General features: G+C 37.0%; 1 protein-coding gene across 4 annotated transcripts in view; it reads right to left on the reverse strand.

The window, feature by feature from the left end:
- Window positions 1-12,292, reverse strand: part of Fbxl17 (F-box and leucine rich repeat protein 17) — a 472,329-nt gene that overhangs the window by 282,699 nt on the left and 177,338 nt on the right. For all 4 annotated transcript variants that reach the window (XM_087906001.1, XM_087906004.1, XM_087906010.1 and 1 more), the window contains exon 6: window positions 8,498-8,628. In XM_087906001.1, the coding sequence (XP_087762127.1) occupies window positions 8,498-8,628 (131 nt within the window). The remainder of the gene's footprint in view (window positions 1-8,497; window positions 8,629-12,292) is intronic.

Raw genomic sequence — 12,292 nt, forward strand, 5'->3', positions numbered from 1 at the left:
TTAATCACTTCCTATCACATTTTTAATATATTTATTTATTAAAATTTTCAACTCCTCCCCGCCCCCCTTTTCCCTTCCACCTTCCCACCTCCCCCTCCCTCTCTAGTCCTAAGAGCAGTCAGGGTTCCCTGCCCCGTGAGAAGTCCAAGGTCCTCCCCCCTCCATACAGAAAGTAAAATAGTCTCAAGCTCAAATTCAACTATGCTTGCTAGGTCTGCCCCCTTGGGCAACCTTTAAACCTCAGGTTCTATGAGAATTAAGTAATATTAGGGGATTGAAATGAAATAAAAGTCTAAGTCCACTGTGACATGACATTCACTGGAAGATCGTAGATTATCCCCTCAGTCCTTGAGCACTTATAAATACAATATATGGCATATGTTCACAAAACAATTCTTGGAAATAAAACACAATGGGCACTCAGCAAATATTTTATATCACCAACACCTGCTCAAATCCTCTCTGAACTTTAATTCTAAATATCACTGCTTTTCATTGAATCAACGGAAATTTGAAAGAAGAAACAGAATAAACATCCAGAGATGATCAAGGGAGTTAGAAAAATCTTTATATAAAAGCTCATTGAGTTTTCCATGAGCTGGGTGCTGTCAGCCTCACTGAGAGGAGTACTGCTGCATCTGTCAATCTACAATTTTAAGTCACATAAACTCAGAAGCACTACAAAGGGATTTGTTCTTTTCTGTAGAATAGAGAGAGAAGAAAAGAGAGAGAAGAGAAAAAGAGAGAGCTAGAACTTAATGCTAATGGGAAAGGAACCATGAATCAAGTCTAAGCAATACCTATTATTTCTCTAAAACAAACAAGCAAACAAACAAAAATCCACCTAAAATGGCTGTAAATAAAGGATGTAGCTCAGTGGTAGAGCACATGCCCAGAATGCATTAGACAATGAGATTAATCCCAGCACCAAAATAACTAAGTAACTCATAGCCTTGAAGCTGGAAATAGTTTAGAAGAGTAGTTCGGTTGTGCCAACAATCCAATAAATAGTTTTATAATAGCCCTGCTTACATCCAAAATTTGAAGTCTGCTAATGAAACAAAAGATTCACCTATTAAAGCTGAATTGGGTCTTCCTCTGTGTCTTCCACTTGTTGGGCAAAGCCCTGATGTCAGAAATGACAGCAATAACAAGGAAGAACTAAACAAGGCAAAACAATTAGCTCTATTAACTGTCAATGTATTTATTAGGATAGAATTTCAAAGAACTATTTGATTCAATGTATAAGAATCTATAAAGTTAAATAATATCTTTTAAGTGTATGTGTATCTCTGTCTATGTAAATATGCACTACATTTGGGCAGGTGCCCACAAGACACTGGATCCTCTGAAGCTGGAACTACAAGTAGTTGAGAACCAAACTCAGGATCCCTAGAAAAACAAGAAATATTCTGAACCACTGAGTCATCCCACTGGCCTCGACATTCTATAGTTTGATAAATCAGTTTCTAAGATGGCTAGGCGAAAGACATGTGTCTGCTGGAGAAGAAACTGATCAACAGACCATTCTCACCCTGAAGACATTGCTGATAAAAATATAGGCTAATCCAAAACTTTTACAAGGGAAGACTAGAGTTCAGAATTTTCATGTAAATTATCTTAGTTAAAGAAACAAAACAAAAACCTTACTGTGTACCACATAGAAAGTAGACATAAGAGAGAAGATACAAAAAAATCTCCATATTTTAGAGTAAAGCCTTTTATGGAAATATAAGACTAGCCCAACAAGTTATGGCAATGATAATTTGCTTCAGCAACCACTGCTAAGGTTTGAGTATGACTGAGAATGTCATCCATGTTAGCAGCTGAGTTCTTGGTGTGCCTATGTTGAACCAGTGGACCCTTAAGGTTCATGCTAGTTCTTGTCTGGCATCCAATCTTTCTCTGACTTCCTGGCCTATGATGTGATCTGTTTCTGCCTTTATTAGGCATCCATTTAGAGAACCTCACCCAAAGTCAGGCACATGTACCATTCTCCATTGGACTTTTGACCTCCAAAACCATAAACTACATAAACCTCCTTTCATGATATGCTACCCAATTGAGAGTAATCTGTTATCACAAAGGTAGAGCCTGGCTTTGCTATGTCTTTGTAACATTACTAGTGGCTACCAGACAATTTTTAATTTCTCTCATAGTATTACTTTACACTGTTTTCATCAGCAAAACAGTGGACTGCCAATCAAAAGGTCATTTGATAATGTAGATACAGATCACAAGAATGAAACTAATGTTTTTTTTAGGACCACTGTTAAATATTTAAAATAGAAAAATTACATTTTTGACATTAAATATTTAAATCAAGGCAATTCCTTTTAATATTCTTGTACACTGTAAAGATTTGTCATTCATATTGGTTTAATAAAAGACTGACTGGCTAGAAACCAGGCAGAAAGTATAGGCAGAGCAACCAGATTAGGAGAATTCTGAGAAGAAGAAAGGCAGAGACACACTCACCAGCCAGATGCAGAGGAAGCAAGATGAGAATGCCTAACTGAGAAAAGGTACCAAGCCACATGGTTAAACATAGACAAGAATTATCGGTTAATTTAAGTTTTAAGAGTTAGTTAATAATAAGCCTGAGCTAAAAGGCTAAACAGTTTATAATTCATATAAGCCTCTGTGTATCTCTTTGGGACTGAGCAGGTGCAAGACAGAAACTTCCATCTACAAACTATTATAATCATACTGCTACGAAGAAGCTCATAACCATTCAATTTTTTATATATTACCCTTTTATACCTTAATATGCAGCTTTTGGATTATGCACCAATTACACACAAAAAAAACCGGAAAGACCGAACTGAATGTAAAATAACAAAATATTTATATCAAATACAGATATTTATTTCAATGAGCTTGGATTCAGAAAGAATAGAGAAGACATAATAACCAGGAGTTTACTTTAAATCACAGATACAAGTAGTTCATATTCTCTTTTCATAGAACACCTGAATTGTATTCGTATTTAACAGCAATGATAAATGTCAAACAACTACTCGACCATCCTTCTGACTTCTAGGAAATATCATGCTGTGCAATATGTTCAAAGCAAAAAGTGCTTTTAGGGAACAGCAAAGAAAGAGAACATCAAGTCTTAGTTGCACAGATCGGTTTCAAGACTACAAAATGCTTAACTGTAAGTGCTGGGATGTGGCTCAGCGGCAAGACTTTAGTGCAGCACCTGTGAAACTCCAGATTTAATTCTACTACCACAAAAATCCAACCAAACAACAAACAACAAAAAGCAACCAGATACAATGATCAATACAAGAACAGTATTTAATCACTATACAATTTTAAATGTTTAGCTATTTTTTTAAAAAGTCTCAGACAAGAACTTTAAATGTAGAAAAACTAAGACCACTTAAGTTTATTACCCAGAACTGCCTTGAAATAGCAACAGGGTTTTCATATAGAAATATATAAATAATATCTAAGGCTCTAGAGCAGTGATTCTCAACCTTTCTAATGCTATAGCCCTTTTTAACACAGTTCTTCAAGCAGTAGTGACCCTAATCATTGCATTATTTTGTTGTTACTTGATAACTGAAATTTACTGTTATGAATTGTGAATATTTGATATTCGGGATAACTGATATGTGATCCCCAAATGGGTAATGACTCACAGTTTGAGAACTACTGTTCTAAACCAAAGAAAATAATGAGTTCTTACCAAAAAAACATAAATATAAGAATTTCCATATATTAATAATTGATTAATTCCATCTATAAAATAGAAAACTGATGATCCATTAACATTTTCTTGTTTGTCCTCACAGTTTTCATAGTAACAATTATAGAAAACACATTCATCTAAAAGCAAAAAAAAAATCCAACAGATGATCTAAATTTAATAGGAATAACTTGGCCTTTCCCTGAATGAAAGATGTTGAAAGGCTCAAATGAGAATGCATGTAAAATATCTATCAATTACCTGTGCAATAAAAGTTACATTCTTCCACTCTATCCTTATCGAACTCATTATTAATGTGAAGTTTTATATCACATAAAGAGATGGATGACACTTACAACAGTACAAGCTCAGTGCCCCATTTTTGAGACTGCTTCCTGATTTACTACAGGATAGTAAGAATGAACAAATGTAAAACAGAAGCTAATTGATAGGCTAAATGCATTAGTGCATTCCAGTGCTCTCTATGAAAGGTTACTACCCCACATTAGCTAAGTGCTGAAATCATAATTAAGTCTGATGGGAAGTCCTAGATTTATACCAATATAATTACAAATATTACTTAGCTTAGTAATACAGTATGGCAAGAACAATGAGATGAGTAATTTAGATGATATTGCAAAGTGGGTTTTAATGTCTGAAACTTCTATTACAGTACACAGGATAAATGCAAGTAGTGTAATTAAAACTAAAAGAGTCTGATCCTTATAACTCTACTGCTCGGCTCATTAAAATGCATGTTTTCTCAATTAATCCAAACTTTTCCATTAAAAACATAAAAATACACTTTCATTCCATGGAAATAAATCTCCATGGTACTTATTATATTTAGAATCAAACACTAAATAACCATTACAGATAAGAAAAAAAGAGAAATGGGGAGCAAGAAGTTGTGCCCATAAAGCCTGACAAAAGAAGAAAAGGCGGATTAAAGGCTGCTTATTTTCCCATATAAGCCCCCCAGTTTGGGCAAAATGTTTGAAGAGCTAGAAGGTTAAGATCCCTGAGCAAACCTATGTAGTGTTCACTTAGCAGATAATTCACATTTCATTCACAGATTTCATAATATTTATGAGTTACAGCATTCTCTGATTACTGATTCTCTTGATTTATGACGCCTCAGTCATGTGTACAGAAAACTGTGGAAGAATCACATTGCTGCAGAATGACTGCTCTTTCTTTTAATTCATTATATTTCTAAGAAACTTCTCAAAATATTAAAGAGATAGAAACACAAGATGTCTATATATTTAATTACTTGTCATGAAAAGTTATTATAAAGTATGTTGTTAATAAATTGTCTGCAAATTAGAATATTGATAGTGGAGACACTTTAACTTTTAAATTGATATCACTCGATTTTCTTTAAATATTCAGCCTATTTTGTAAATATTATCAGAAACAACAAATGCATTTAAAATTTTTTCACTCTTTATAATTATTTAAAAGGCCATTAGATTTTTAAAGAAAATTTGAAAAAAAAATCAGTACCTTTTTAGGAGAAATTTGACTACATAAAGATGTAAAAGGGGGAAAAAACAAACCTGTGAAACAGCAATAAGAAAATTTAAACGGGGCTTTATGATGCTGCACTAGGGAGATGTTTGGGTAGACTCCAAAAGTTCAGGAAACACAAGCAAAAAGTGACCAAGAAGATTACGTCAAACTGAAGTCTTTCACACAGCAAAGGAAACATCAGAGTGAAAGGAAATTCATAGACTTGGAGAAAGCACTCAAAAACTGTATGTCACAATAGGGAAGGAACCCAAGTACACTTAACTCAACAGCAAAACTCAAATGGCCTGGTTTTAAAAATGGGCAATAGACCTTTTTATAGACACATGAAGGGCAGTTAAACTGGTTAAGCCTCACTAACTGTCAGTCTCAGACAGAACTAGACATCGTGAGCTACGCCTGTAATCTTTGCAGTGAGCAGGACTGGGAGTTCTCCTTCAGTGGGAAGCAAAATAACCCCTCTAAGTTACCCACTTAGTAAGAAGGACTACTAAGAAAAAAGAAAGTGAAAAGATAATCTCTGTCAAAATCGCAGAAGACAGAGGACCTCTGTGCATGGATAGTGGAAGTATAATTACACCAATTAGGGCAAGCAGTATAGTGCTCCTGACTAGCCTACAAATGGGGTGACCACAGACTCCCATGAATGCACTGCTGGACACTCGCCCAATGAAGCCAGGGAAGAAAAGTGCATCTGTGCTAAACATGTTTGTTATACTCAAGAAAGGAAGCAATCTCTGTATCCATCAACCCATGAACAGAAAAAAAATTTAAGCTTTTAAAAAACAGTACATTTTTACAATGATATACTAATCACTCCCTTGTCCTACCCCATATTGCCCACAAAAAGGGCTGGGGATATTAGTCAGTGATAGACTACTTAACCAGTATACTGACATAGGTTAGTGACCTCTCATAGAGAAGGAACTGGAATGAAACTCACTTTGCCTTTGAAATCCTGTCATAGGACAACATGGATAGAACTGGACATCATGTTACGTAAAGTAAGCCAAGCAAGAAAGACAAGGGTTGCATGCTCTCCATCATTAGAGGAAAATGCAAAAACTTGCCTTCTAGAAATTAAGAGAAACAAAGTAGCTGGCCATAAATTACACAGAAGTCAGATGCTCAAGGCTCTGATGGTAGACAGCAATACTGTGCTGTGGTATTTTTAAATGGCAAGAAGAATAGAGTGTGACTGTTGCAGTTTTGCCTTTTTAAAAAAAAATGATAAATGCTTTAGGAGACAGATTTACTGACCCTTATTTAAACATTACATCATTTAAATATACACTAAAGCTTTACAGAAGACCCAATAAATATAATTAATTGTAACTTTTATGTATCAGCAAAAACTTTTAAATAACAAATAAATGATAGAAAAATTACTAGAAAAATTTTATTAAAAAAATCACATGAAGATTATCATATAACTTAAAAGAATAATTTAGGGCAATCTAAAACTATTGTAAATTGCTATAATTGGGAAAATGGAATCTTTTTGTAAAGGATTAAAAAATCCTTTATTTTTAAAGGATAAAAAGAAATTGGAAAAATAAGAGGATAGAGAGTGTTGTAGAATATTATCTTAATCTGTGTTACATTTGTTTATGCTGTGGAACATTTGTTTAATGATGCAAAAACGTGTTGCATTTTTTTATGTTGCATTTGTTTAACTCTCAGAAGCTGTGTTACTTTGTCTGTCTAGAACATTTGATTGATCAAATAAAGAGCTTAATAGCCAATAACAAGTCAGGAGAAAGGATAGGCAGGGCTGGCAGGCAGAGAGAATAAATAAGAGGAGAAATCTGGGAGAAGATCTAGGAGCAAAAAAAAAAAGGAGGAGAAAGAAAGAAAGGCTCCTGCGGCCAGTCACCCAACTACACAAAAAAGCCACAGAGTAGGAAGTAGCGAAAGAAATACAGAAATAGAAAAAGGTAAAAGTCCAGAAGCAAAAAGTAGACAGGATAATTCAAGGAAAGCTGGCTAGAAATAAGTCAAGTTAAGGCTGGGAATTTGTAAACAACTGGGTGCTGGGTCCCCAAAGAGCAAAGAACAAAGAGCCAAAAGAGCAAAGAAAAAACAACTACAGAAAAGTCTTAGTTTTAAGGCATTATTAGATTAAACGAGACATTATTCTCCAAATTGTAAAACATTTCTAAATAAATAGTCACTAATTTTAGATGGAACAGAATGTTTTATTCTGAAAGCAAATTTTCTGTAATGGCCTATCTTGCTACACAAAGATTTATGTCTCAACAACAAAACAAAACCAAAACAACAACAACAAAATCCCATCTGTTCTGAAAAGCTGGTGGGTGGTGAGACCAGGCTCCAGTCTCATGCCTGTCCTCACACGCCTGCCTCTTCAGCATGGGTGGGGCCATCACACATTTGTCTGCATTATCAAAGTGTACTTGCAAGAGGTATGCTTTATCAATGTGATATTTATGAGAAAAACAGGCTTACAGTTATTTAAAAGAAAAGATTTCCCATTTTACAGATTGTATATTATTTATTAAATTGCTAATCACATGATTCAATTTAAAACAACTAACATTTATAAGAAATGTAAATTGCAAGCCAGGTGATAGTGGAGCACACCTTTAATCCCAGCACTCGGGAGGCAGAGGGATCTCTGTGAGTTTGAGGCCAGTTTCAACTACAAATTGAGTTCCAGGACAGCAAAGGTTACTAAACAGAGAGAAACCCTGTCTAGAAAAAAGAAACAAACAAAGAAAAGAAAAGAAAAGAAAAGAAAACCAAGAAGGAAAGAAAGTAAGGGAGGGAGGGAGAGAAGGAAGGAGGGAGGGAGGGAGGGAGGGAGGGAGGGAGGGAGGGAGGGAGGGAGGGAGGGAGGGAAAAAATGTAAGTTGTAAGAAATACAATCATCATCATTAAGAAGAGGTCAAAAGCTCAAATATTTGAGGTAATTCCTCAAAATCATGGGTAAGGTAAACCATAACAAACAACACAAAACTCTCAAGACCTTAAAAAAGACAAACAATATATGCTTCGTGAATAACAATAAAGAGTTAACACAACCACTGTTGTTTCTGTCCAAACACGCCAGTGCTGAAGCACATAAAAACCTGGCTGCAACGAATGCATCAAGGTATGCGTCTAGATCTTCCTCCACACTCTAGCGTAGCAATTCAGAGGTATAGCTGCATGCCACTATACATGATACTGCCATGTCTTGTTACAGTGATACGCATATCTGCCCGGCTTTCCTCCGGACACATGTCTAGATGTTCCAATAGTTACCTGTCATTAATGATCCAGTTCAGACAGAGGTTCAGAGAGCTAAGATTTTTGCACCTCTTGACGATTTCCATCACAGTTTCATTGTCCAGTTCAGTGATATGACGGAGGTCCAAACTGGAAAGGTTTCTTAGCTAATGGCATAAATAAAATGAAAGATAAAAAAATGAGTGCCAAGTTAATTCTCAAAAATTATGCTATCATTTCTCATGCAGTAGGAGTAGCACCTCTGCTGTATGTCAGATAGTCTAGCCTTTAATTAAATATCAAAGGATTTTACAGAGAATACTTTAAATAAGCACTGAAATCTATGATGTATATATAAATAGGCAAAACATTAAAAAGATTTTACTGAAGCACCACTAAAATGAAGAACTAGCAACCTGTTGTGTAATAAGTAGAGAAGCTGCTGAACACTTCACAGCAAGTGCCTACAGCTGGTAACTTCATGCAATGTTTATCTTCACACATTTCAGTGTTTATCTTCAAAACTCAAACATCACTTTTGTACAAGTTCTCTCATTTTACACTATGAAATTCACATAATCAACTCAGAGGTGTCCTGACAATACTCTGAGTACTCTCTGAACTGGAACAGAGTCACACGTTTTATTGTACCATGCCAACTCGATTTCCTCATTTCTCTCATTCATTTTGATTATTCCCAGTTTTCCCTGATGTACAGTCTCTGAAGGTAAATTAATAAGATTTACATAAAGGTGGCAGGATGTTGATTACCCACTTCAAATAAGGTACGATTTCAAAATTTTTGCTTAGTAACAAACAAAAGAACTAACATGAAAACGTGTGTATATACGCATGCCTTACTCTGCCACCTTATAAGGCAAGAATAACTTCACAGATGCCATCAGAGAGACTGTCCTAAAATGGAGAAATGGAGCCAGATTATTCAACCAGGTCCAATCTAATTGGTGAACTTCTTCTAAGTGGAGAATCTTCTCTGGCTTCAGAGAGATGTGATCGAAGTTACAGCAGCATCTGAATCATAAGAGCGGCGCAGCCTGCCTTGCCCAGGAACTGGAAATGGAGGGTTGGGACTCTGTGCAAGGGATTCAATGCTGGGAAAGGCATGGCCCTTGGCTGACAGCCATGAAAAAGTAAGGATGAAAACTTACATCCCCAAAGGGCTTAATTCTGTCAATACCTGAAGAAGCAAAACACGCAGACTCTCGTTGAGCTTTCACAAAGCAAACCAACTCAGACCACACCCTGACTTTACCTAGAAAGACCTGGGACAGACAGGTATCTAGACAACAGTGGAATGATAAAGTTGTGCACTTTAAGCTAAGTGAGTGACAATTCGTCACAGCAGCAGTTAGAAACTAGGATGCAGAGTTTACACAACTTGAAGGAGCTCTCCTAGGACTAGTTTGTCTTCTCTAGACTACCATCAAATTGTTCTTTGGGGAAGGTTATCCCTATAGGAAGCAGAATTGTAAGTTTGACCCAATTGCCAAAGACCTCATAGCAGACAAGTCTCACCTATGTCAATTCAGCTTAAATCCCCCAAGAAGCAGACACTAAAAGCCATGGTAATGGTAATACGTGTGCATGAGCAGCTGCTGAGCAATTTAAACATGACCAGGTTTTCGAGACCTAAGTCTTCAATTCATTGATATTTTGATTTTTGTATCTGTGTATAGTTGGTGTCTACTGTATTGCCACAGTTCTAGAGAATGAAAAGTCATGAAGCAGTTGGAGAGGAGTCAGCCAGGCATCTCCCGAAATCACTTTGTATCTCAGATCACTCAGGAGAAGCTACAAACAGAGTTGAGACACCATGGGTCTCTGTTCTCTGAGGCATGCTGCACAACTGCGGGAGAAATGGAAAACCAGCTGCTGTGGACACATTCCAGAGGCAGAAGTTTCCCCAGTGTCTCCTTCAAGGGCCATAAGGTTTCCTCTGCAGAGAAAAGCTCTTAAGAAGCCTCTTTGCAATCTGCCTGTCAGGTCAGACTTCAGTGAAGTGGAATCCAGCACAGCACCAGACCCAGAAACATCAAAACTGCAGAGAGAAGGCAAGAGCAGGAAAGAGGGGAGTTCTGAGGGGTTCCTGTCTGGTCAGCAGAGGCTGAGGGCCTCACAGAAGCACACTATGAGAAAAGAGACTCATGGTTGCTGGGCCAAGTATGCACAGTGCTGCATGCAGTTATTTCAGGTGCTAAACACCTTTAAGTCCAGCGCTAGAGAAGCAGAAGCAGATGACTTCTGTGAGTTCCAGGCCACACAGGGTTGTTTTTCAGCCCTGTCTGAAAAACAGAATACCAGCAAAACAAAAACAACAACAAAAATCCTTTGACCTGTCCAAACATCTCCAGGCAACTGACCAGTCAAATGTCATCTAGCCTCTCTAGTATCCCTTCCTTCTAGGGACTCCTCACTACAATCATAGTAACCAACACACCATGACAGACCACACATGGGAGCTGTCACCTGTAAAATCCTAACCCTTTGATCCTCGACCCTTACCTCTCTGCAGCTTACACTGCTGGGCAGTAAACAGAACAAGAAAAACTATATAAAATATAAGGTTGAATCCGGAATCTGTGAATAAATTGAAATTCAGTAAAGATCCAAAGGGCTCACACTGGTATTCCTACAATGTCTGCACACCTCCCAATACCTGAAATCTTTCCATGTGGCAAATGGAAATTAGAGCAGCCTGCAGCTGGGAGCAATGTGCAAGGCGATGGAGACATGCACTCCTTTTATGACAAGTGAACATACAAAGACTGCAACAGAGTCAGAGAGGACAGTAATGGCACGGGGAGAAAGCTTTAGGTCCTAGTGTTTCCTTCAATAGACTGGCTACCATTTTTCAAGACAAGTAGCATAGCAATGGTTTATAAGAAACTATGGGCAGGCAACAAAGAAAATTCGGCTCCCATCTTGTCACAGTCAGAAGCACACTTTGAAAACAAACATGTACCAGGAAATATCTGGGAAATGTCTTTGCTCTCACATATGAGAAGAAACTGTAAGTAGGAGGGGATTCTACTTAAAAAGAAAAGATGAAAGGATTCTGTAGCTGTAATCATTGACCAAGTGAATCAAAAGGAGAGCATCCTGGGTAGAACTGACCTGTTCAGCAGAGACACAGAGAACCTTCAGTGGTTATTACAAGGATCCTGTCCAAGCTAAGATCAGTTCCTAGCTATGGCCAGCAGCAAAGTAGGGCTATCAGTCCTAGAGTGCTAAAAGCTGATTTCTTCCAGTGAGAAAACTCAAGTGAACCCAAGTTCTATGAGGAAATGCAGCTCTTTAGTAGACAGAAGAGGTACATAGGCTACGGAAGGACTCCAGACAACTGCAAACAGTGAGGTGGCATCCATTCTTTCCCAAGTGCTAAATTATGTATCGCAAACAAATAGAAGAATCCTGCATGTAGGTTGCAGGAGAAACTATATTTGAAAAGAAGTCAGGGTTGAATACATTAAATGAATGTAATGAACGCCAAAGAAATATGCATTTGAAAATGGTTAAAATGGTAAATCTTTTCAATTTTTTTTGGTAAAATATATTTACCAAAATATTAAGTCATTTTCAAAAGGAAGATATTGAATATGCACATAAAAGTTGTTCAAAAGAAAAAGAAAAGGAAGAAAGTATCCACTTGTTTGTATTAGTACTTTCCCTCATAGCAAGGAAGGCCCGGAGGATCACAAAGAGCTAAGCAATTGGACAAGAAGGATAACGGACTGGGAGAACGATGTTAGCAAATCCAAACTATGTTACAGACAGTGCAGGACAATTCTGAATTCTGTCAATTATGTTTTA

The sequence above is a fragment of the Myodes glareolus genome, chromosome 1, assembly GCF_982192425.1.
Source record: "Myodes glareolus chromosome 1, mMyoGla1.1, whole genome shotgun sequence".
Classification (NCBI taxonomy): domain Eukaryota; kingdom Metazoa; phylum Chordata; class Mammalia; order Rodentia; family Cricetidae; genus Myodes; species Myodes glareolus.